We start from the raw sequence: 23,766 nt of genomic DNA on the forward strand, positions 1-23,766 counted from the left end.
GAAGCAGGCTCCCTGCTGAGCAAAGAGCCCGTTGCAGAGCTCTATCTCAGGGTCCTGGGATCATGACCTGAGCTGAAGGCAGAGACTTTAACCCACTGAGCCACCCAGGCGCCCCTGGTTTTGGTAATATTTTATTAAGAATTTTTGTATCAGGGGGCCTGGGTGGCTCAGTGGGTTAAGCCTCTGCCTTCAGCTTGGGTCATGATCTCAGGGTCCTGGGATCAAGCACCGAATCGGGCTCTCTGCTCAGCGGGGAGCCTGCTTCCCCCTGTCTCTCTCTATGCCTGCCTTTCTGCCTACTTGTGATCTCTGTCTGTCAAATAAATAAATAAAATCTTTAAAAAATATATTACCAAAACCAATCCAATAAAGTATAAAAATAAGTATAATCCATTAGTAAGTATGACTTATTTCAGGTCTACGTGGCTGGCTCAACATCTGAAAATCAGTATAATCCACCACGTCAATAAGCTAAAGAAGAAAAATAACACGTTCATATCAATTGATGAAGAAAAAGTATTTTATAAAAATCCAACAATCATTCAGAATAAAAACTCTGCCAAATAGAAATAAGCTTCCTTAGCTAGATGAAAATCCTACAAAACCCTTCAGCAAGCATCAAACTTAACGGTGAGAAACTAGATGTTTCCCTCCTAATATTGGAAATATGTCAAGGATGTCCCCTCTCACCAGTCCTATCCACATTGTACTGGAATTCTGAGCAAGTACAATAACATAAGAAGAAATACTATGTAGATAGATTGGGAAGGAAGGAATAAAACTGTCTTTGCTTACAGATGACATGATTGTTTATGTGAAAATACCAAGGAATCAATTTAAAAAACCTTCCTGGAACTAATAAATAATTGTTTTAAGGTCAGAGGATACAAGGGTAACATACAAAAGTCAGTCACTTTTCTTTATATCAGCAATACATAATTGGAACTTGAAATTAAGAACGCAAAACCACTTATATTAGCATAAAAAGAAAATGCTTAGGTACAAATTAACAAATGCAGTCCCAATTAAAATACCAGCAATCTATTTCGTTCGTATGGCAAACTGATTTTAAAGTTTATACGGAAAGGCACCTCCCCCGACCCATGGAATAACCAGCATAATACTGCAGAAAAAAAGTTGGAGAATTGATATTTCTGATTTCAAGACTACAAAGCTATAATGATCAAGACACTATGGTATTAGTGAAGACATAGATGCATAGATCAATAAAGCAGAATCAAGAACCCAGAAACAGACTTGCACAGCTGCAGTGTGATGAAGAAATAAAGGCAATTTGGTGGAGAAAGGATAGTTTTGCAAATTTGATATCCCTATGCAAACAAGTGTATCTAAATCCAGACCCTATAGCTTTCATAAATACTAACTCATAGACCTAACTATAAAACTCCTAGAAGATGACATGGAAGAAAATTTGGATGACCTTGAGTTTGGTGATGAGATTTTTAAAAGAAGTTGTTATTTTGATTCCAGTTAGTGAAACCCAGTGCTGTGCTAGTTTCAGGTGCACAATACAGTGACCCAGCACTTCCTCACGACACCGGAAGCTGTCACCACAAGCGCCCTCCTTAGTCCCTATCACCTGTTTCCCGCCCCCACCCCCGCAACAGTCAGTGCGTTCTCTATTGTTAAGAGTCTGTTTCTTGTTTTTTTTTTCCCCTTTGCTTGTTTGTTTTGCTTCTTAAATTCCACATACGAGTGAAATCCTATGGTGTTTGTCTGACTGACTTTGTTTAGGGTTATACTCTCTAGCTCCACACATGTTGCCGCAAGTGGCAAGATTTCATTCTTTTTAAAGGCTGAATCATATTCTATTATATCTGTCTCACATCTACTTTATCCACTCGTCCATCTTTTGATGGTTATGGTAATGAGTTTGAAGATGCAACTACACTTTGTGAAGGAAAAGTTAGTAAGGTGGACTTCATTAAAATTTAAAACTTTTATTTTCCCATATGCACCGTTAAGAGAATGAGGAAACATGTTATATCCTTGGAGAAAATATTTACAAAACACACATCCAGTAAAGGGTTTGTATCTAAAAACTACAAAAACTGTAAACAATAAGGAAACAGAAAACTAATTTAAAAATGGGTAAAGATGTGAACAGACACCTCACCAAAGAATAAGATACAGATGGGAGATAAGTATCTGAAAAAATGTGCAATAATATGCATCATTAGGGAATTGTAAATTAAAACAAAAATCAGATACATCAATTAGAATGACTAAAATCCAAGTAACTGACAGTACCAAAAACTGACGAGGTTGAGGTTGCGGTTGCGTTGCGGAGCCATCAGAATTTTTTCATTCATTATCGATGGAATGCAAAATGACACAGTTGCTTTTTGGCAGTTTCTCAGAAAGTTAGATACACTTACACCATATCATCCAGCAGCTACACCTCTTGCAGATGACATGATATATATATATCTGGTATATACTTGCCTGAACTGAAACTTACACACAAACCTGCACACAAATGTTTATAGCAATTTTATTCATAAATTGCCCCACACCGGAAGCAATCAAGATCTCCTTTCACAGGTGAATGTGATACATCCAGACAATGGAATATTATTCAGCTCTAAAAAGAAATGAGCTATCAAGCCATAACAAGACATGGAGGAGCTGTAAATGCATCTTACTAAGGGAAAGAAGTCGATCTGAAACAGCTACACACTGCATGGTTCTCACTCTATGACATTCTGGAAAAGGCAAACCAATGGAGGCAGCAGAAGGATCAGTGGCTCCCAGCAGCTCCGTGGTGGGGAGGGAGAGACGAGCGGGTGGGGCACAGGGGAATTTTAGGGCAGTGAAATTATTCTGCAGGGTACTGTAACAGTGTAGACCTGTCATGATGCATTTGTTAGGTCTGTAGATGTTTACTGCATGAACAACAGATGCTACGGTGCCGCAAGGAGACCATCCTTTAGCAGGCTGGGAGATTCCACGAAAGAATGCAGACTCTGACTAGAGAACCAAACTGTACACTTGGAACCACCTCACTGAAGGAGGTGGGGGAAAGGGGCTGACTGAAGCATTTTTGGAAATGAGAAGAGTCTTTAAGACTAACGAGAAAAGGGGTTGCCTGTAAACACTGTCCTCTGCTTGATAAAACTCTCTCCAGTGGGGGATGGGCTAGCGGTTCTGTTCTTGCTGTGCCCACACTGGGACTGAACTGTGATGTGGATGAGTGGTGGAGGAGGGGAGCCAGGGGTCTCACTGTCAGAGTGCAGACCTGCATCCTAGCAAGTGGGGAAGCCAGAATGATCCGTGGGGTGACAGATCATGTTGGGAACACCAGCAAGAAGGCAAGTTTAACTTCTGTGGATTTGTGCTTATGTGTAGAACTATTTGCAGATGTGTCCACGCACAGGCTCATATGTACACCCCAGTAGCCAAGAACATACCTAGTGCCCAGATCTCTGCTTCTAAGACCACTCCCCAATTAGAGCAGTGGGCTCCTTGGGGAACTGCTAATTCCAGGGCCAGATGGGAAATATACAAGTGAGTCTGAAGTGTCTGGTTGTGCCAGAAAGTACGGAGTGTTCAACACCCCCCACCCTGGAAACTAGCAAATTCACCCATCCGCCAATGAAACACACAGAAAACACCCCAGAGTGATGGGGTTGATGGGTTTTGTTAGGTGGCCTGAGAATGGCTACAGTCAGAACACACTGAACAATAAAATCAATCAAGTTGACCAAGGTTATAACCTAAACACCCATGACTCCAGAGGGATGTAAACAAATGATAATATAAACTCTTAGAAGTGTGAAAGGAGACACATTTCTGGTAGAGAACCCTGTTCCTGCAGTGTGGGGTTCACAGTGACTTCTTCTTAAAAAGGACCTGGGGTCCTTTCTAGAAACCAGTCTCATGTGTCGGGCCAGCCTCACAGCCCTTCTCTGCTCCCTACTTGGCCCCGAGCCCTGCCTGACCAACCCCCAGCTGTGCCAGCACTTCTTCCAAGGCCTCAGGCCATGTTCTTCCCTCTGCTCAGGGTACCCTCTTGTCCTCCCCCAAGGGTCTTCCCACTGCCCCTGCTGCACAGCCATGACTTGTGGGAGCTATCGTTCTCAGGCTTTTATTTTCTTTCCCAGTCAGTGGGGCTGGCCTATGGTCAGAAGATACCCTCAGGGGATCCCAGATCCCCGTCTTAGGCTGCTTCTTCCATAGCTGGTGGGTCAGGAGGAGGAACCCAAATAGCCTTTGTAGATGCTGACACAAGCAGAGGAACCTCTCATCATTTCAAGCAAGTTTACGGCAGGTGACCAGGACGCACACAGCATTTGCAGATGGAACAGAAAGTGGGGAGGGCGTGGAGTGACCAGGTCACCCTTCACATCTTCTAAGGCTCAGCCTGGAGGCCACATCTTTACAGCTTTCCCAGCTCCAGGCCCAGAGGGACAAGAGCTGCCTTTTTGTCCTCTCCCAGGGCCCACACACTGTCTTCTGGGCCTCCAGTGGGGCGGAAACGGAGGTAGGAGGACACAGAAGGGACTTACCTCCTGTGCCTGCCAGCTCTGTACCCACTCCCAAAACACAAGGCCCCAACTTGCTCCCATCAGGTCCCACACCCTCCTTGCTGGGAGAGAGGTGGGGGGAAGCAGATTCCAGCCCTGGAAGCAGTGGTGATCCTGTGCAGCTAGGGGCTGAACCCCCCAGTGGATTCGGCCACCGGGTGGCAGAACCTCTGTCCCCGTTGCCCATTCGTCATTCACCCCAGCCCCTCCCGAAGAGGGTCTGCTGCAGCTTCTAAGGAGTGGTGTCTGCTGCATTTGCAGGTGCCCACACCACCTGGGTTGGGAGCGAGTCAGGGTGAGCAGAAGGGATAAGAGAGCCAACCTCTCCTTGGGTCCCAGCTGCACGATGTTCCTCACAACACTGTCTCCCGGCAGCGGGCACCCTGGCAACATTACACCACAGCCATGAAAAGCCACAGGAAGCCCTGCAGCTGCGGGTCTTGAGCCCCCCAGGCTAAACACCATATTGTCTCTGTCCAGAGAGACTGGCACAGGGGCAGGGACACACTCGGATGTCCCTGAGGGTGGGCTGGGGCGGGGCAGTTACCTGGCCGCGGCGTGTCTCACAGTTGTGCAGGTAGCTCAGGTGGTAGATCTTCAGGTTTAAGGTGCCAAAATTCAGGTACTTCAAGAAGACCTGAAACAGACATCACACCAACAGCAGTTAGAAAACCTGGTTTTTAGCAGGTGCCCAGGTGTGCAAGGCTGGAGAGGCGCCCAGCTGCCTGGACAGGATACTGATGTCAGCATGCGTGGGCCCGTACACGTGAGGAGACATACAGACGTGTAAAAGGGACACAGAGATGAGCTCAGGGAGCTAAGCTGAGGAGAGGTGTGCACACAGATGCCGGGAAAACACACACGTGCCACCAGGCACAGGACAGACCCGGGGACAGAGGTGGCCCACGCACAGAGGCTTGCAGGCTCAGAAGGCCCCCAACACTCACATCTTCATCTTCACTTGTGAAACATGGGCCGTCAAGCTTGTTCACAGCCATAATGACAGCCACAACGTCTTTGCCGTTCATGATGGGCGTGGCCAGAATGTTCTTCGTCACGTAGTCGGTCAGCTCATCCGCAAAGGGGCTGAAGTGGGGACACTGCGTAGCAAGAGGAGAGGAAAGAGAGGTCGTCAGTCTGGAGAGCCCGGGCTTCCCCGTCCCCGTTGGGGGCAGGGTTAAGCTCCAGGCCACCGCCCAGGCCAGTGCTGAGCCCCTGGTGGCCCTGCGCCAGGCATCAGGAGCCCAGGCAGTGTAAGAGCACATGGCTCGTGGCCTGTCCTTGTGGCTCCAAGTGGGGGGTTAGAGGCCTGAGTGGATCCCCCTATCGGAGCCACTAACCCTAGCTCTGGATCACAGACTCTGCTGAGTCCTCACAAGGCCTGGGCTGTGGCAGTCCTGGGTCTTCCCACATCGACTGTCCTCTGGCCAAGCCAGCCTCTTGGGTATCTCTGGAATCACCCATTTACCTGTCTCTTAGTTCAGGTTTCCCTCTCCTGCCTTCACCTGCCCTGCAGTCAGCCCCCATAGGCCAAAAGTGTGTTGGCTGAATAAAGGGTTAGTTTGAGTAAGGGTGGAGGGTCCTCTGCAGGTTTCCTGGAGCTGTGCTCCAACGAGTGTCTTCTCTGTGAGGCCTGTTGCCTACGTGATTAGGTATCTGCCCACTTGTGGTTCTCAGGGCAGGTCCTGCTAGTCTCAGAGTTGTTTCCTGGGCCTCTCCTTGATGGGGGACTGGTTGAGGGGCTCTTAAGTTCTGCCTCTAGAGGGAATAGGCCCAGGGGATGCAGTGTTACCAGGATGAGGCCCCTTCTGGTGACTAGGACTCTGCCCTTCGGGGTGGATGTGACTCTAGCTCCAACCTCCTACTTCCTGGGCGCTGCTATTTATTTACATGAGGCCAAAGTGACCCTTTGCAGAGCTGTGGGGGACAGCAGAGTTGGACCGCCTGGGTTGGAGATCTGGACCTCCAGCAAGGACGGGAAAGGACCGGATGGGCCTGTGCCCCTCTCCTCACTGGTCAGCTTGGGTTGAGTGAGAAAAACCCTTTAAATTCTGCCTACATCTGTGATGATTATTTGTTGTTGAAGGAGCTCTTTTCCGTCCACTCTCCAGCCTCCCTTGCATGGGCAGCTGGGCCAGAGTTCAGGCCAATGGGAGGTCAGAGGAAGCCTGCTGGGGACAAGAGCAGTCCATGCTCTCGTGAAGGGATGCGTGTGTCCAGCGCCCACTTGTCCCTGTTCCTCTCCTGCCTGATCACACCACCTGTAGCCATAGGGCACCTGGCATCAAAGGGAAATCCATACGGGATTCCCGGAGGCGGCAGCAGGCACCCGGTTCTGTGGCATAAAGTGAGAGCTTGCGCGGGGCCCTGTCTCGCCGCCTCACTCAATGGCTGAGCGCAGGCATGTTTCAGGGCTGTTTCCTATGCCCATGTTCCACGTTTGTGCTCTCTGGTCATCTTCCTGGCCCCTGCCACTTTGGGGTTCTGTGTCTCGGCTGTGCAGCCTGGTCTCCTGGCAGGCCCTCAGCTCTGCCCCAGACTTTCCTTCCTGCCCTTCAGCTGCTCCCATCTGGGGTCCTGCACGGTGCCCCCTGCTCCCAGGTGTCCCACGCCCTACTGCACAGCCCCTCTTGCTCCCGCCACCCTTGGGCCTTCACCCCATGGCCCCATGGCTGGAGCCTCTTGGTGTGTCTGGAGCAGCTCAGCAGCCCTCACACCCTAGATGCACGGTGAAGGGAGCATTGGGAAGGTCCAGAGCAGGTTCTGGCCAGGAGCTGTGCTCTCTGAACAGAGTCACCCAAGGGCTGGGATCCCCTGCATTCCACACCCTTGTCCCCTGTGCCTTTTCAGGACCCTCCCTGCATTTTCTACTCTGCTGTCTCCGTATCAAGGCTCCCACCTGACTTCTCTCCTGATTCAGACCCTGCAGTCCCAGAGCCCCACTCAGAGCCCCAACCACCTTGGAGGCAGTGGGCAACATTCCCACTCCCAGAAGCCCTGGAACCACAGTGTCAGAGTAGGAACAACCCCAGGCCCATTGCATTTAAGCCTCATTCACAAAACATCTGCTCTCTTGTGCCCCCATTCCAGGGCTTGCAACCCACCCACCACCCCATGGAAAAGGCCCTGCTGTCACCTTGGCACCTCCCTCCCCCCAGCTTCAGTAAGTCTAGGGGTCCTGTGACTGCTCTGAAGTGCCCCCAGCCCTGGCCCCACTGCCTAGACCCTCATCATTGTCACCTGCAGCACCCACACACCTGTTGGCTTATATGTGTTCTGCAGGGTCAGCCTGGTGCTGCTACCCTCCCCCCTCCTCTGAGCTGGGCTGAGTCCCTGAGCTGCCCCACAGAGCTGCGTCCCCAGTGACAGTCCAGCCTCTTCTGATCCCACAAGAGCTGCCTGATACAACTGAGGTCTGGACGCCTTTGAGACATGCAGGACCCTCATGATGGGCTGTTTCTGGGCTCACAGCTCTTTGGAGGGGTGTCAGACACTACCACAGAGCCAGGACCTGGGTCCGGTCCTGCTCAGCAGCTTGGGGACCATGGCTGAGCTGTGTCCCCTCCCCGGCCTCTCAGGGCCTTTGGCCTAGCTGCCTTGCCATGAGCCCTCAGGGGTCTTAAGAGCTGCGAGGTGGTGGTAGGGTGATGAGGCAACCCCTGGTGTTCTCCTCTGTGCTGCCTGCGAGGAAGCCACGTCCCCCAGGCACATACTTCTCTCCAGAAGCAGCCCCCATGCTCTTCTAATCGAGGGAGGAAGGTGCTGGAGTCTCAGACAGAACAAGGCGCTCTGCCTCAGTTTCCCCTCTGAAGATAGGATGAGTCCAGGAGCCTGACACGTGCAATACTTAGGTCTTTGTGCCCCACTTAGCGGAAACTTGCTTTTTGGTTGATTTGATTCTGTTGTCGGTTCCACTGCATCTGAGATAAACAAGACCCAGCAGAGCCCCGAGGCTTGAGGTCAACACTGTGCCCCTCGTCCACTGGGGAGAGATCAGAGTGGGCTGTCCTGATAGAGGTGGAAGAGTCTCGAGAGGTCAAGGCCTCAAGGATGGGAAGGGCACAGGACCTAGAACAGCCCTACCACCTGAACCTGACCTCACACGCACAGGCTTGGTGGTTAGTCGGAGGATAGACCCCTGGGGGCTGAGGGGTCCACCCAGACTCTGAGAAGGGAGGGGACAAGATAAAGGGAGAGAAGGGGCTGTGGAAGTCCCTCAGTGCACACCCCCCTACACCTCTCCCAGCTGCTGGATCCCTTCTCTTCCTGCGAGCTCGGGCTACCAATACTCAGATGCATGGGGTGACCTGTTTCTTAAAATGGAGTGAAGATGAAGCTAATCCCAGAGATTACTATATTCAGGTCGCTGGACCCAGGGTTGTTTAGAGCAGATAAATTTAAGAGGATTGCAATCACTTCCTTCCCAGGCCCCAGAGGGCCTGGGGGATGTGCACGTGCCTATTTGTCTCCAGGGACTAGGAGATGGTGACTGTTTTAGGAGAAGCCCATCCTGGGGGCAATCCCTTCTGGATTCCTTCACAGAAAGTGGAAGGGGCTGATCCAGTTCAGGGCTCCTGCCTCCCCCTTTCAGAGGCGGGGAAGGGAGAGGAGGGGAGAAGCCAGTGGCTCCTGTTCTCCCCCAGAAGCCGCCTCCCTCGCCTTCTTTTTGGAGCCCTTCATCCCCATGCTCACCTTGGGGTCCTCTGTCCCTCACACACACATCCAGCAGGTACCTCCATCCCCCTAGCCCCACCCACCCTGGTGTCCACCCCAGGATTCCTGAGCTCCTAGTGAACTATCTCCATACCCTTCCCGCCTCCTCCCAACCCATCAAGACCCTGGCCTCCTGAATCTCAATGCACTGCCATCAATCCTTCCCACTCAGCCTGGATCAGCCCTGGTCTCCCTGCTGCTTCTCCCAAACCCCCAAACTTGCCTGCACCAGGAAGCAGCATGGTCTCATATGGGGTTGTGCATTTTGGGTTCTGGAGTCCATTGGCCCTTCCTTTCTTGGCCTTTGCTCCAGCCCCTGCTCTGACCCTTTCTCTCCAATCCTCCATCCTGGGACCTGGGGGTCAAGGGGGCAGCAGGGCCTGCCCTGATCACTCTCCCAGCCAGCTCAAGGCTGGCTCCCTTCCTTTCTGCAAGCTCTGGCCCAGCCCACCTCACTTCCCCCTTACCCCAGGCTTTCCTCCTGAAAGCAGAGGTCCTGACATGTCCTGCTGGCTGACCCATTCCATGGGACCTGCAGGGACTCCTTGCCGAACCCACCAGTCATGGCCCAGAACCCACCTCGGTCACGTCCTTGATGTTCACCATCTTCTTGGTCTGAGCCACATGGCCCACAACTCCAATGTCCAGCGGGAAGACGATCTCAGAGTCAGGGGGCACCAGGCAGTCCTCCAGGACACTGTCCGGCTGCACACTGAAGAGGCGCGTGGCCAGCTCAGCCACGCCATTGCGCTGGCGGTACATGAAGAGGCTGCAGCGGTCAGCGTGCAGGATTGTGCAGAGACGCCGCAGGATCTTGAAGACCACACGCTCCATGTTCACACTCTCTTGCATGTCCTGCACCAGCTCAAACAAGGCTGCGCTCTCCTCCACCTGGCACAGCTCTCGGAAGCTGGTGCAGTCTGCTGCCTGCCCATCCTCGCAGGCACCAGCCACATTCTCGGGGCTCAGCTTCTTCCCAAAGTACTCGTCTGTGAAGCTGGGGTTCTGGTCAAGGAACTGCTGCACCTGCTCCTCACTGAGGCTCATGGTGTCCCACTGCCTGTCCGGGAGACGTGGCTGGTCCCCAGGCGCATGCAGACTCCCAGCAAACACTGTCATCAGCAAAGCCTTTCTTAGTGACGATTACTGAGTCCTGGGAGGACACCAGCTGACTCACCCATGCCTGCCCCCCTTGGCTTAGATCCTGCACTTCCACCACCCACCCCTGGGAAGATCAGACCCCCTGGAATGGGAGCAGGTGGGTCACAGCTCAGGGGCTTCTGCCTGTGATAGGGGTCGTGGGCAGCCAGTGGGGCAGGCCCTTACACCTAATCCCACGGAGAGGGTAATCCTACAAACACCGTGACACTTTCTGTCTGGGGGATTGCCTGAGAATTCTGGACGGCCCAACAGGCAGCCCCACATCTCCTGGCGCTCAGACCTGGGCTCTGGTGTGCTGGGGAGGTGGGGCACCAGCCCCACCTAGGGGAGAGGCAGCCCAGCCCTGGGTAGGGAGGGGGGGGTCCCCTGTAAGGTGCCAGAGGTCAGTGAGTGCAGCTCCCAGGGCTCCCCTCTGATGGAGGGAAGAGGGAGGGGAGGATGGTGACCCAGCATCCATTGCGGAGGTGGGACCACTAGATGGGGTTTTGCAGAGACTTTCCCTTCTCTTTGATTGTGAGGGGGTGGCCTCGCAGGGGAGGGGTTTACACGTGACAGTGGGTCGCCTGAGTGCACATCAGAGCTTCCCTGTTAAGAGCTAGCACCCTTAGTTAGAGTTTTTCTTAGTGAATCTCCACCACACATCTTTTTCCTTGGCCTAATCCCTACTTACTTGGCACTCTCTTCACACTGCTAGACCCTCTCCTCCCACAGAGTTCACAACCACACTGTGGACACTGCCATGTTATATGGACAGGATTTCTCCTGAGCATCTGTGCTCAGAGACTGGCATACCTAGACAGCCGCCGGCGCCTCTCTCCTTATCCACCTGCCTGGGTGTTATACATATGCTAGCTTCTCTATGGGTGAAAAAGGTGTGACAAAAGGTTGTGTGTGGCAAAAAAAGGTTGGATTAAAGCTGTAGGACATGCTCTATGTGTGTCTGACTCTCCAGCCGCTGGAGTGTCCTCCACTTCTCTCAAGAGACTATGTGCACATGCATGTGCATGCATGATCATGTGTATACAGGCTGCACATGCATAAACACGTGTGCAAGTGTGTGTGCACATGCGCTGAACACACAAGTGCATGTGCATGTGTGTGCTTGTACATGTGGGCTGGTGTACAAATGCATGCATGTGGATGCATGTGCACCTGAACGTGCATGGAGTGTGCACGTGCATGTATGTGCATGTGGGCAGAGTATACTGGTGCATGCGTGTGCATGTGTGTGCACGTGCAGATGGGCAGAGTGTACAAGTGCATGTTTGTGCACGTGGGCGGAGTGTACAGTGCATGCATGTGCACATGGGCTGAGTGTATGATTGCCTGCGTGGGCATGCATGTGTGCGTGCATGTGGGTGGAGTGTATAAGTGCATACATGTGCTTGTGTGTGCACATGAGTAGAGTGTACAAGTGCATGTGTGTGCATGTGCACATCCACGGACTGCTGGAAGGCTGGGGGTAGGAGCTATGTCCGTGGTGTGAGCCAGCTGTGCATATCACTCAGCAGAACCTGGGGGGGCACCTGGCATTCTGGGCTTGCCTTTGGCAGCAGTAGCCGTGGTCATCCCCCAGCAGCAGCAGCAGAACAGTGTAGCTAGGAGGACTTTGGGCCCCTCTAAGTCAAGGATCAGGAATCACAAACCAGGGGCCTGGACTGAGAGAAATGTTGAAGGTTTCCTCATGTTGCTTTTAAACCAGGATGTAGGGTTTGTATGTGATTCTGAATTTTACTGTGCTCAGCTGGTAAAGGTGTGTGTATGTGAATGCATGAGTGTGCATATGTGTGTACACGTGTGAGTGTGGGCACATGTGTGATGGTAGGGCCGGGGTCTTCTTGTGGCCAGACACGTTTTCTCAGCACCAGCCTTGGTTCCAGGGGTCTTTCCACGTGGGCTCTGGGTGGGCGCCTTGCAGCTGTGTTGGGCACAATGGGCCCAGCTGGCCGAGTGCCGGGCACAGGCCCTTGTGCTGTGACATTCCTGTCTCTGCTGAGTCACGCAGCAGACTCCTTTCAGGGACCTGCTCTGAGCATCCCACTTTTCCTAAAAATAGTGAGTTCTGCCTGGGGACTGGGGGAGAAGAAGGAGGGGGTGCTGTGGGTGGGGTGCTGTGGTGCTTAAATTGGGGGCCAGGGTTGGGGGTCCCCTTGCTCTGAATTCAGTTCCCAGACGGCTCCCAGAGCCTTCCAGTGCATTGTCTCCAGACGCTCAGAGCTGCAGTCCAAGTGATGCCTGATGTGAGGGACATGCCAATGAGGTGGCTGTCTGGCTGAGGGGCCCAGGGCAGCAGGGTCTTTGGGGGGACACTTCTTAAATCCTCGGCTCACTCCACCCAGAGGCACACTCTTGGCGACAACCACCCTCCCTGCTTCTGCTCCCCAACTCCTGCCAGCTGCCTCCTTCCAGGCAGGGCTAGGGCATGGGGCCGAGGTGTGAAGTTCCCCTGCCTATGAAGCACTGGGTGGCAGCCCTACTAGGGCAGGGGAGGCCCGCCGCTGAGGGATGCACCCAAGTCTGGTATCAGAAGGGCTAGGTCGCAGCCGTCAGAGCAACATGGCTGTGGGGTCAGAAGCACAATGTACTGAGGATTGGTGGTGGGGGCTTCTTGCAGAGTGGGTGGGCAGTGGAGGAGGGAGCTGGCTGAGGAACTCAGGGCATTATTGCACCACAGCCCGACACCTGGGGTGAAGGGTGGAGCTCACGGGAGCTCAGAGCATGGGCATTCCCCCACCCCTCGCCATTACACAGTGTGCCCACCAGACCCACTCTGTGGTACCTGGGTCACTTTACCTGTAGGTTTTCTTGCCCCTGAGCCTGCAGTGTTGGCAGGTGTGGGAGCCCAGAGGCATGAGAATTTTACGTCCCTGGAGGAGTCCTTGACCTGTGGCTCATGGGGTCATGTGTAAATATCCCAGCTACCGCCCCTGTGGGACCCCAGGAGAACTGCTGAACCACACACTGGCTGGACTGGCTCCTGCCCTCCCTCATCTCCTTTCCTGGCACACCCACTGACGGTGCACATGGCCCTGAGCAGCCCTGAGCAGGCCTGAGGGATGGACCCTGGATGTGGTTAGGGATACACCTATGAGATAAGCCTGTGAAATGTACTTTCGAGCTACACCCATGAGGCATACTTGCGAGGTATGCCTATGATGTGTGCCTGAGGGACACCTCTGAGTGCACCTGTGAGATGCTCTCGTAATGGATGTGTGTGAGAGACACCCATGAGGAACACCTGAGCGGGACACCTGGGAGGTGGGCCTGTGGATACATTGCTGATGTACACCCTTGCCAAAGGCCCATCAGATACAATAGGTAACCTCTCCACAAATGAATGTGGGAGATGTCTGAAGAGAAATGGGTTTTCTCCTTTGCTGGGTTCCTATTAATTTTACTTCATCATAATGTGGGATTTCAAAATTAGCAAGTACACCCTGGGATCCATTTATAAAAAGAAATATGTCTTAAATAGCTATTACATGAAGAGAACTCCAGTTTCTTATCCCAAACTGTGGAGCGGATGCAATTGCACAAGGAGTATTATGCCTGAAATTAAAATTAACTAGGCAAGAGGGATGGCAGGGGATGGCAGGGGTGAGAAAAACGAAAGCTCACACTCAGAAATCTCATTCCATTTCCAGTGCAGAGAAAGGGCATATCCATCAAGCCTCTCTACTTCCATAGGATGAGTTTTGCCAGACGGATGACAGAAGAGGAGCTAACTGGCCATGTTGCCATTGGGAAAGGGGGGTGTTGGTGAGTGGGGAGATGCCTCAGACTCTGACACCAGGATGGGGCTTGGGGCATCGAGTGGGCTGAGGGTGGGTGTGCACCCACGACCCTGACTCTGTTCTCTGCTCCCACCAGCTGCTTGACCTCAGAGAATTCTTTCAGCTTTTCCAGGCCCCCACTTGGTTTCTGGCCAACAAGATCTTGCTGTGGGTTTTTTTTTTTTTTTGGGGTGGTGGTGGTGGTGAGAAGTGGTGATATAAAGTGTGTGGCATGGGCACCAGCACAACATGAGGTCCTACTGACAACAGGCCACTGAGGAACCCACCCCCACATGACCGGGGAGAGTGGAGGGGGAGGTTGGGGGTTGTGGGAGAGGACAGAGATCCAAGTGGAGAGGGTATGGAAGGAGGGCTGCAGAGCTGGGGGTAGCGGGATGAGGGGCTGAAGTAGCACCTGTCTGGGCTCTGTGCTGACCTGGGTGGGTCGGTGGGGGTGGGGCTGGTACAGAAATTCTTGGGTAAAGAATAATGTTGGACCAAGAAGAGAAAGCAAGGCCTGTGCTCGGTGTTTTGGGAATGGTGTCCAGGAGGAATCAGCACTTCCTCACTCATTTTGTAGTTATCTTCTGGTAGGGCAGACTCAGGTTTGATGTGCCTGAGTCCCTGTCCTGGAGTGGGAGACTACAAACCTCAGCACCATGTGCCTCTGTTAAGGCTGTGGTGGGAGGACCAACACCTGGTGGTCCTAGGGACTTCATCGGGAGCAGAAAGGGCTGATGTGGGGACAGGAGGCAGAACACACATCCTTCTGATGGTCTGGACCTCCCTAGCCCCATTCCAGCAGGATCTGGGGTCTTCCAAGGGTAATTTGGGGGGGTTTCCTGACTGGTTGTCCCTTGTAGGCCCACTCCCAGGGGCAGCAGGTCGGGGAGGGGAAGGGCAGGAGCTATGGTAGTGGCTGAGGTCTCTCCTAGTCCAACAAGCCAAGGGTTAGCCCCAGCTTCCTGACTTACAAGGGAGTTCATCTTAGGACAGCTGTCAGTTGACCACGGCTTCACTGTGACTCGGGCAAGACTGGCATAAAACTGCCCAGCTGAGCCCAAGCCAAATGACTAACTCATAGAATCATGAGCAAATGAAATTGTTTAAGCCATGAGTTTTGGGGCATTTTTTCATGCAACACATGTAACTGATACTCCTGGATTCTCTAGAAAACAGAATGTGGGGCATGGCTTAAGTGTGAATACTTCATAAGGGAGATTCAATCCCAGACAGCAGTGGGGGTGGGCAGAAAGGGAGTCGGGGAGGGTTGGAGCCAAGCCAAGTTCGCATCTTGAGCCTCGGGGCTCTCAAGGACCTCTGTTTACCCCTCAGGCTTGCACAGAGAAACCACACCTCGGAATAGCCTCAGAAGGAGGCTGGAGGGGGACTTTCCCCTGGCCAGTTTGCCCACATGAAGTGAGCTCTCCACATTGCAGGGTACTCCCACCTCCTTGGGCAGCAGTTCAGAAACCCAGATGCCCTACCCCATGGAGGGTATTTCATCTACAGCCAGAGAGTGCAGGAGAAGCTCCCCATGAGGGGAAAGGTGCTCTCTCTGGGCAAGAGACTGGTCAGTACCAGCTGGGCCAGGTAGGCTGGTCAGAAGTGGCTAAGGTGGACCAGAGGCAAGGACCTGGGACTGTTCTTAGCCAGCATGTCACCACCAAACAAGATGCTGATTGCCCTTTGAAATAGAACCTCTGGAAGCCACATGGGAAAACATGTATTGCTGGAGAGCTGGAGATGCAGAGAAAGATCATGCCTTCACTGCCTGGAAGAGGGAAAGTGTCCATGGGAGGAGTGCAGACCTCACTCTCTAATGGTGTTTCCATCCCAAGAGCTTTGTGCGCATTGATGGTGTCAGATCTCTGCAGACTCCCTCCTCTTGGCACGCACGGTGGTGTGAACCACTCTATGATGAAACCACAGGACACAGGATGTTTTGTAACTGACCCATCAATATTTTTAGTGGCTCCACAGAATTCTACTCTGTGAGGTTTCCATAGCTTATTCAGTGTTCTCTTCATGGATATTTAGGCTACTTCTCTTTGAGTTTTGAGGGAAAATAAATGATGCCCTGTTCTCTGCCAGTTCTGGAACAGGTGGGAGAGTGGATGACACCCCATGGGAGGAGTGGCCTTGTGTTCAGGCCAGGTGGCCAGAACCAGTGCCACCCACATTTGCCCAGGTTATTACCAGACACCCATCCAGGGGAAGAGAGCAGAAGAGATGGAGCTCTTAAACTTACAGACCTGAACAGTTTTATTTCACCTAACCAAAAAGAGGACCAGTAGCTGTGACTGCTGGCCAGGTAGCATTCTGCCTCCATGGGCTCACGGAGTGGGGAAGTCGGGACAGGCATTGCCTCAGCACCACTGGGGTTTGCCTTGTCTTTTCTTTTCAAAACCATAATAAAGAAGGCTGTGCTGAGTTAACTTGTGCCTTTTGTTTTTTTAACTTGGAATTTGTGAATATGGTCTTGTCTGGAGATCAGTTCTTTGCAGATGTAACCAAGTTAAAATGAAGACACACAGGATCAGCATGGGCCCTAAAACAACCACTGGTATCTTTATAAGAGGAGCCACAGAGGAGAATGCCATCTAAGAACGGAGGCAGAGATTGGAGGACTGGTTTAAAAGCCAAGGGACATCAAGGGTTGCCAGCACCACCAAAGGATGATGAAAGGTCTGGAGTGGATGCCCCTCACAGCCCCCAGAGGAAACCTGATCTTAATCCTGGACTTCTGTTCTTGGATCACAACTGAGAGACAGTACATTTCTGATGTTGTAAGCCCCCTGCTTTGTGTATTTGGTTAGGACAGCTCTAGGTGACTCACAAGATGGTGGGCCAGATTTGGCCCATGGGCCACGGTTTGCCTGGTCTAAGCCAGCCTCAGCCTTCTGGCCAGACTTGTTGGGGACAAGAGCTGAGCCACACTGAAGGTTTTTCCTGACATCTGCTACAGATGCTGAGGGGAAAGGTCCTGGCCCCCACTGAGCAATCATGGTTCTTTCCTTCTCCTGGACTGACCCCAGTTGCAGCTGTCTTGGGGAAAGCAAGTCTGAGGTGGAGCCAAGACCAGAGAAGGGAAGAGCCCAAGAACTTGCAGGGACAGAGCTGGAACCTGTCCTGCCCTGCAGTTTGTCGTTGCAGCCATTTGAGCAGCTTTTCTATAACTGCAGAGGAAAGACTGTAAGATGTTTGTGCATGAAAATTCAGTTATTTTATTAGACAGGGACCCCCAGAGAAACAGAACCAATAGGATATAGAGATGGAGAAAGAAGATTTATTTCCAGAAATTGGCTTGGGCAGCTATGGAGGCTAAGAAGTCCCACAGTCTGCTATCCACAAGTTGGAGACCCAGGGAAGCAATGCTGTGTGCTCCTGCCTCCGCTTAGCAGACCAGCAGAAGGAAGACTTCCTTCATTTACTGCTGGTTCTATGCATACCCGCAAAGTGTTGGATGAGGCTGCTTTACTGAGCCCACCGATTCAAGTGCTGACCTCATCTGGAAACACTCACAGACCCACCTGGAAACCACGTTTAGCCAAATATCTAGGTATCCAGTCACCCAGCCCAGGTGACACATCAAATTCACCACTGTTACTTCAAGATCAGCTGCTGTACCCTACAAAGCCAGGTCGGATCACCAGGCCCTGCCAAGTGGAACCTGGTCCTCTGAGACCACAGTCTCCCCAGTAGGCAGATGCACCAGACACGCCCAAGCCAATGCTTGCTTCTGAGGAGAGCACCTGGGGCAGAGGCAACCTGGACCTTAGATGTGCATTATTACCCTTCTGCTTCTGGTGTGTGATCTTCTGCTCAGCTTCCACATGGAAGCCTCCCAGCTCCATGCTGCCTCTAAGCACTGAAATGAGGTTTTCCCACCCAGAGACTGTTGTCAGCACCAAACATACAGGATGTGGATGTTACATAGGGACAGCCTCAGAGATGAAGCTGGAAGTGCCCTGGGAGTGGTCCTGGGGTGTGCGGGCGTGGCAAGCTATAGCCCAGCCACCTGGATGCTCGATGCTGCTGTGAGGTCCTGCTCAGAGCAGCCAGGACAGTAGCAGAGACCAGCTTGAACTGCCTGAAACATGAAGGAAATATGTCATCTCACAAAATCCAAGTTCAAGAGGTTGGGTGACCAGGGATCTCTGAAGATATGCAGTGTGGACCCAATAGCTCAGGGGCTGGCTTCTCTCCTTCTGCCAGCTCTGCATCCCTCAGCAGTGACCAAGGGGTCCTCAGCTGGTGGCAGTGGCAGGCAGGGCTGACTGGCTTATCTGACTGGCCCCCAAGAAGTGACAGAGTCTAGAAAAGCCCACAGTGAAGATGAGAGGGACCCCTAAGGGGCATGACCTCTAGGGAGAGGTGGCCCACAGTGGGCTTCACACATGGGTTGCTTGCAGCTGAGTGCATACAACAGAGACCAAATGGCTTTTAAAGCCTAAAATATTTACCATCTGGCCCTTGACAAAAAATGTTTGCTACCTCCTGGCTTACTTTTGGTTACTGGGTTAATCATAGCCCACCCCTAGAGCTGGTGGAGGTATTGGAGGAGGACACTAAGAGGACTTGACAGCTTGTTGACCTGTGAGTTGGACCTGGGTAATCTGAGGCTCTTCATTCTCTCATCTGTCCTTGGAATGTTCGTTCTGCTTGATCTCCCCACTCCCAGAAGCTGTTCCAAAGAGCAGACTTGAGAGAGTAATGTGTTGAGACTATCTGGATTGTATATATGACTGAACACCATTAAGACCACTATGTAAACATTCAAAATTCTGGAAGGCAGATGTGAAGATCTTCTTGTATTGTGGCTGCCCCAGACAAGACTAACGGGTAAATTTCCCTGCTTCTTAAACCTGCCATTTGCCAACCCAAAGTAGACTGCCTCTTTCTTCCGTCTCTCCTTGCCCTTTCGGTCTGGAGACCTGTTTCAGATTTCACCTGGGAAGCTCCCAAGGAGGTCACAAACTAACAGGAGGGTCATTATCCCTGAGCCATCTGGGCTATTTGGAAGAGGATGGATGTCTGAACAAAAATTGGGCCCTACAAACACCCAATGGCACCTGCTGGGGCAGGCTTTGAGTAAAGGACTGCTGACAGTAATGGGGACTAGAGTGTACTGTAGATTTGGTTTCCCTCTTCATCCCATTTCTCAGCCAGCCAAGAAGACTGGTACGGCCGAAGCCTGGAATCTCGGTGTGGGACTCACCACAGGAAGTGAGAGTGAAGAGACAAAAGGAATGCATTAGAAAGCGACTAATAAGGGAGAGGGTCCTCAGTTCAGGAGAGGTGTGTGATTGTAGTGGATTGAGACAGAAAAACTCAAGTAATGATCATAGAGACAAAGACAAAGAGGAAGACTTAAAAGCCCTGTGATAGAATAGTCTGGCTCAAAGGATTGGTCTGCTCAGAAGAAACTGTAGCTGCAAGGAAGGTGGCTTCAGGGCCTGGAGTTGAGATAAAACACTACTGCCCAGCTGGAGTTGTAAAGCTGTGGCTAACATTCTAGTAACAGAATTGAGATCCATCCCCTCCATCCCTGCAACTGACCTTAAGCAACTGACCTGTGGCTTTGGTAATACGGGAGGAAGTGAAAATGTTACTTCTAAACAGCCATAGGATAGGTCCACCATTGCCTTTTATCCCTTTTCCATAAAAACACCTCATCCCCAAAGGGGCTGTTTCCCTATTTGAGGTCCCATAATGAACAGGACATACCACTGCTGTCCAACAACCATGTGATATGAATGAGGGTACTTTGTTGTAAGCCACGCTCATCTGAGGCTGTTTACTACCTCAGCATAATGCAAGAAGCTCACTTTTTTTTTTTTTTTTTTTAATAGCAGATGCAGAATTGAGTTAATCCTGTTCCCTGGTTCATGAGCCATTGTCATCACTGGTCCATTCAAGGTGTCTCTTGTATCTTACTTTATCCATCCATCCAACCTATTTATCCATCCCCCATCTCTCCTCCATCCCGCATCCCTCAACCATCTGTCCATCCACCATCCATCTGTCCTTCCAGCTCTTGTCTTCAAGTCTGAGGACTTCCATTTAGTATTTTCCATCAGGTAGCACCTTAAAAAAGTTGTGGGGGAGTATAAAGAAAAAGTGAAAATTTCTTTTATGAATTCAAGCTCAATTCACTTGTTATTTTAAGCTACTAAGCAACGTTTAAAGGAAAATTTATAGCATTAAATGATTATATAAGAAAAGAAGAAAGGTCTCAAATCAGAACTAGAAAAATAATAAACTAAAGACAAAGTAATGTATTGTATGGTGACAAACATAACACAATAAAAAAAATAAAGACAAAGTAAGCAGGAAAAAAGGTACTAATGAAAGAGGAGAAATCAATGAAATATAAAGCAAACCAAAAGAAAATAATGAAACTGAACACTAGTTTTTTTGAAATGACCAGAAATATTGATAAACCTCTAGTCAAGTTGATCAAGAAAATCATACAAATTACTAATATCAGCAATGAAATAAGGAATTTGACTACAGATCCTATGGATGTTAAGGAATTAAAAATTTTTCAACATTTTATTCTTTAAGTTTTATTGAACTTTTAAAAATAAATTCAAGTTCATTAAGAGATTTGATTCACGGGGCGCCTGGGTGGCTCAGTGGGTTAAAGCCTCTGTCTTCGGCTCAGGTCATGATCCCAGGGTCCTGGGATCCATCCCCGCATTGGGCTCTCTGCTCAGCGGCGAGCCTGCTTCCCCTTCTCTCTCTGCCTCTTTGCCTACTTGTGATTTCTCTGTCAAATAAATAAATAAAATCTAAAAAAAAAAGAGATTTGATTCACACATTATTTTAAGTCACTAAACCAGAGGTAAACAAACAAACAAAAACTCAGTCTGTTGGGCTTATCACCTTGTGTGGGAATATCTTTCCTTTTCAGATTCAGTGTGTGCTCCTTTGTTCTGTTGAAGTGTGTACACCATTTGGCATCTGACCAAGCCCACTGCTATGCCCATCCATGCGGTGATGGCTGGAGTTTTCCGCTGCAGCACAAGAGGGGTGCATGCAGGCTAATGGCCATGCATCAGCCACTGGGAAGGACTCACTGGCCATGGGAGACCAACACTCACCATCAATGCTCATCTTGGTCTGTGACTTCTAGTGTGAGGAGCTTGCTCCCTTCAGTGCTTGACTGTGGCGTGGTGTGTGTGTGTGTGTGTGTGTGTGTTTGGTGGCTCTAACACCAAGATGTAGAGGCAGAAATCTTTGTTATCTCCTGATAACAGGCAGAAGATGATACGTGCTTGATAAGGACTAAGTGGGATTTCTATCAGAAATGCAAGGTTGGTTTAATATTGAAACTCAAGGAATATCATGTGCCACATTAACAGACTGAAAAAGAAAAACCAACTTATAAGTTAACCACTTATATTGTGGACAACTTTATGCCAACAAATCTAAAAACATAAATGTAATGGACAAATTCCTTGAAAGACACAAACTATTAGCATTCATTAAATTTTTTTTTAACCCAAATATCTCCAAAACTGTTTTCAAATTTTTTGAATGCATTTGAATTTATAGGTAAAATCATCCCAGGAAGAAAACTTCCACAATGGTTTCACAAGTGAATTCTACTAAACACTTAAGGAAGTGATTTCCTAAGTAAGAAATAATAAGCAGGAAATAATACCAATTTTAAACAAACCTTTACAGAAAAGACAAAATGAGAGAGCATTTCCCAACTCATTTATGAAATCAGCATCACTCTGACACTAAAACAAGACAAAAACATCACAAGAATGAAAACTATAAATAATACTCCTAATTAACACAGGCCTAAAAATCTTCAATACCATGATATGTAAAAAGGATATGGGTATCCAATTATGTGTAAAAAGGATAATAGATTATGACAACAAAAAAGACATTTGAAAAAATTCATCATCTATTCATGATAAAAACTCTCAGAACGCAGAACTAGATTTTAACTGGGGAAAAGTCATCTACAAAAGCCTACGGCTTACGTCAGACTGAAGGTTGAAGGACCACATGATTTCCCATGAGATCAGGGGCAAGGCAAGGATATTACTCTTACCACCTCTGTTCTTCGTGAGGGCCAAGCAGGTGCACCCTAGCAGGAAAAAGAGATAAAAGGCATGCAAGGGAGAAGGGAAACATTGTGCCGTTTCTACTTACTTATGATATGTTGTCTATGTGGAAAATCTTAAGGAACCTACAAAAATGGACATTAGAAAGGCGCCTGGGTGGTTCAGTTGGTTAATTGACCAACTCTTGATTTTGGCTGAGGTCATGACCTCAGGGTCATGGGATCGAGCCCTACGTTGAGCCCCTGTTGGGCTCTGCACTAAATGTGGAGCCGACTTGAGATTCTCTCTCTCCCTCTGCTCCTCCCCCTGTCATGCTCTTTCATTCTTTTTCAAAAAAAAAAAAAAAAACAACTAGCTGTTAGAACTAATAAGTGGACTAAGCAAGGTGGTAGGATAAAAAGACAATTTTAAGTAACCAATTGTACCTCCATATACTACTAACAAACAATTGGACAATAAAATATTATTTAAAGTAGCATTTATAAAAGCATTAAATATATGAAATACTTACAGGTAAGTTTAGCAAAATGTGTACAAGGCCTGTATACTGAAAAATTATAAAATATTCAGAGAAATTAATAAAGACACAAATGTAGAGACAAATCCCATTCATGGATTAGAAAATTTAATATTGCTAACAAATCATTTCTACTCAAAGTAATCTATAGGTTCAATATGACCCCAATCAAAAGTCTGATAGACATTTTTGGGTAGAAACTGACAAAGTGATTTTAAAATTTACATGGAAGATCAAAGGATCTAGAGTGGTTAAAATGATTTTGAAAAAGAACAAATTTGGAGGACTTATTCTGCCATATTTCAAAATTTACTAGAGGGCTAGAGTAGTAAATACAGTATAATATTGGCATAGGACAGACATGGCTCAATGGGACAGCATTGGGAATGTAGAAATAGGCCCGCATTTTTAAAAACAACTGATTTTCTTTTTCTTTTTTTAAAAAATTTTTAAAATTTTTTATTTTTTCAGCGTAGCAGTATTAATTATTTTTGCATCACACCCAGTGCTCCATGCAATCCGTGCCCTCTCCAATACCCACCAACTGGTTCCCCCAACCTCCCACCCCCCAAACAACTGATCTTCAATAAAAGTATCAAGGTAGCTTAATAGGAAATGTGACTATCTTCAGTGAATGATACTGGAACAGTTGGACATCATCTTCAACAATAACAACCTTGGCTGTTACGTTACACCATACACAAAAGTTAACTCAAAGTGGATCAGACACTTACATGTAAGGCCTAAAACTGTAAAACTCTTAAAAGACATAAAAGAAAATATTTGTAACCCTGGTTTAAGCAAATGTTCCCTAGACAGGACACAAAACTCATAAAAAAAAGTAATAAATCAGACTCCAACAAAATGGAAAATTTTTGTTTTTTACAAGGTACTGATGAATAGATTGAAAGGCAAGTCCAAGATGGGGAGAATATTTATTTGCACAAGTGCCTGGTGAAGAACTT

At 49.5% G+C, this 23,766-nt stretch overlaps 1 protein-coding gene across 2 annotated transcripts in view; it reads right to left on the reverse strand.

The window, feature by feature from the left end:
* PDE6B (phosphodiesterase 6B) overlaps positions 1-10,307 on the reverse strand; it is a 32,630-nt gene extending 22,323 nt beyond the window's left edge. For both annotated transcript variants that reach the window (XM_059154503.1, XM_059154493.1), the window contains exons 1-3: positions 9,840-10,307; positions 5,495-5,647; positions 5,095-5,184 (exon numbers count right to left, since the gene is read on the reverse strand). In XM_059154503.1, coding sequence (XP_059010486.1) covers positions 5,095-5,184; positions 5,495-5,647; positions 9,840-10,307 — 711 coding nt within the window. The remainder of the gene's footprint in view (positions 1-5,094; positions 5,185-5,494; positions 5,648-9,839) is intronic.
* Between the last annotated feature and the right edge of the window lie 13,459 nt (positions 10,308-23,766).

This window comes from Mustela lutreola, chromosome 1 (genome assembly GCF_030435805.1).
Source record: "Mustela lutreola isolate mMusLut2 chromosome 1, mMusLut2.pri, whole genome shotgun sequence".
NCBI lineage: Eukaryota > Metazoa > Chordata > Mammalia > Carnivora > Mustelidae > Mustela > Mustela lutreola.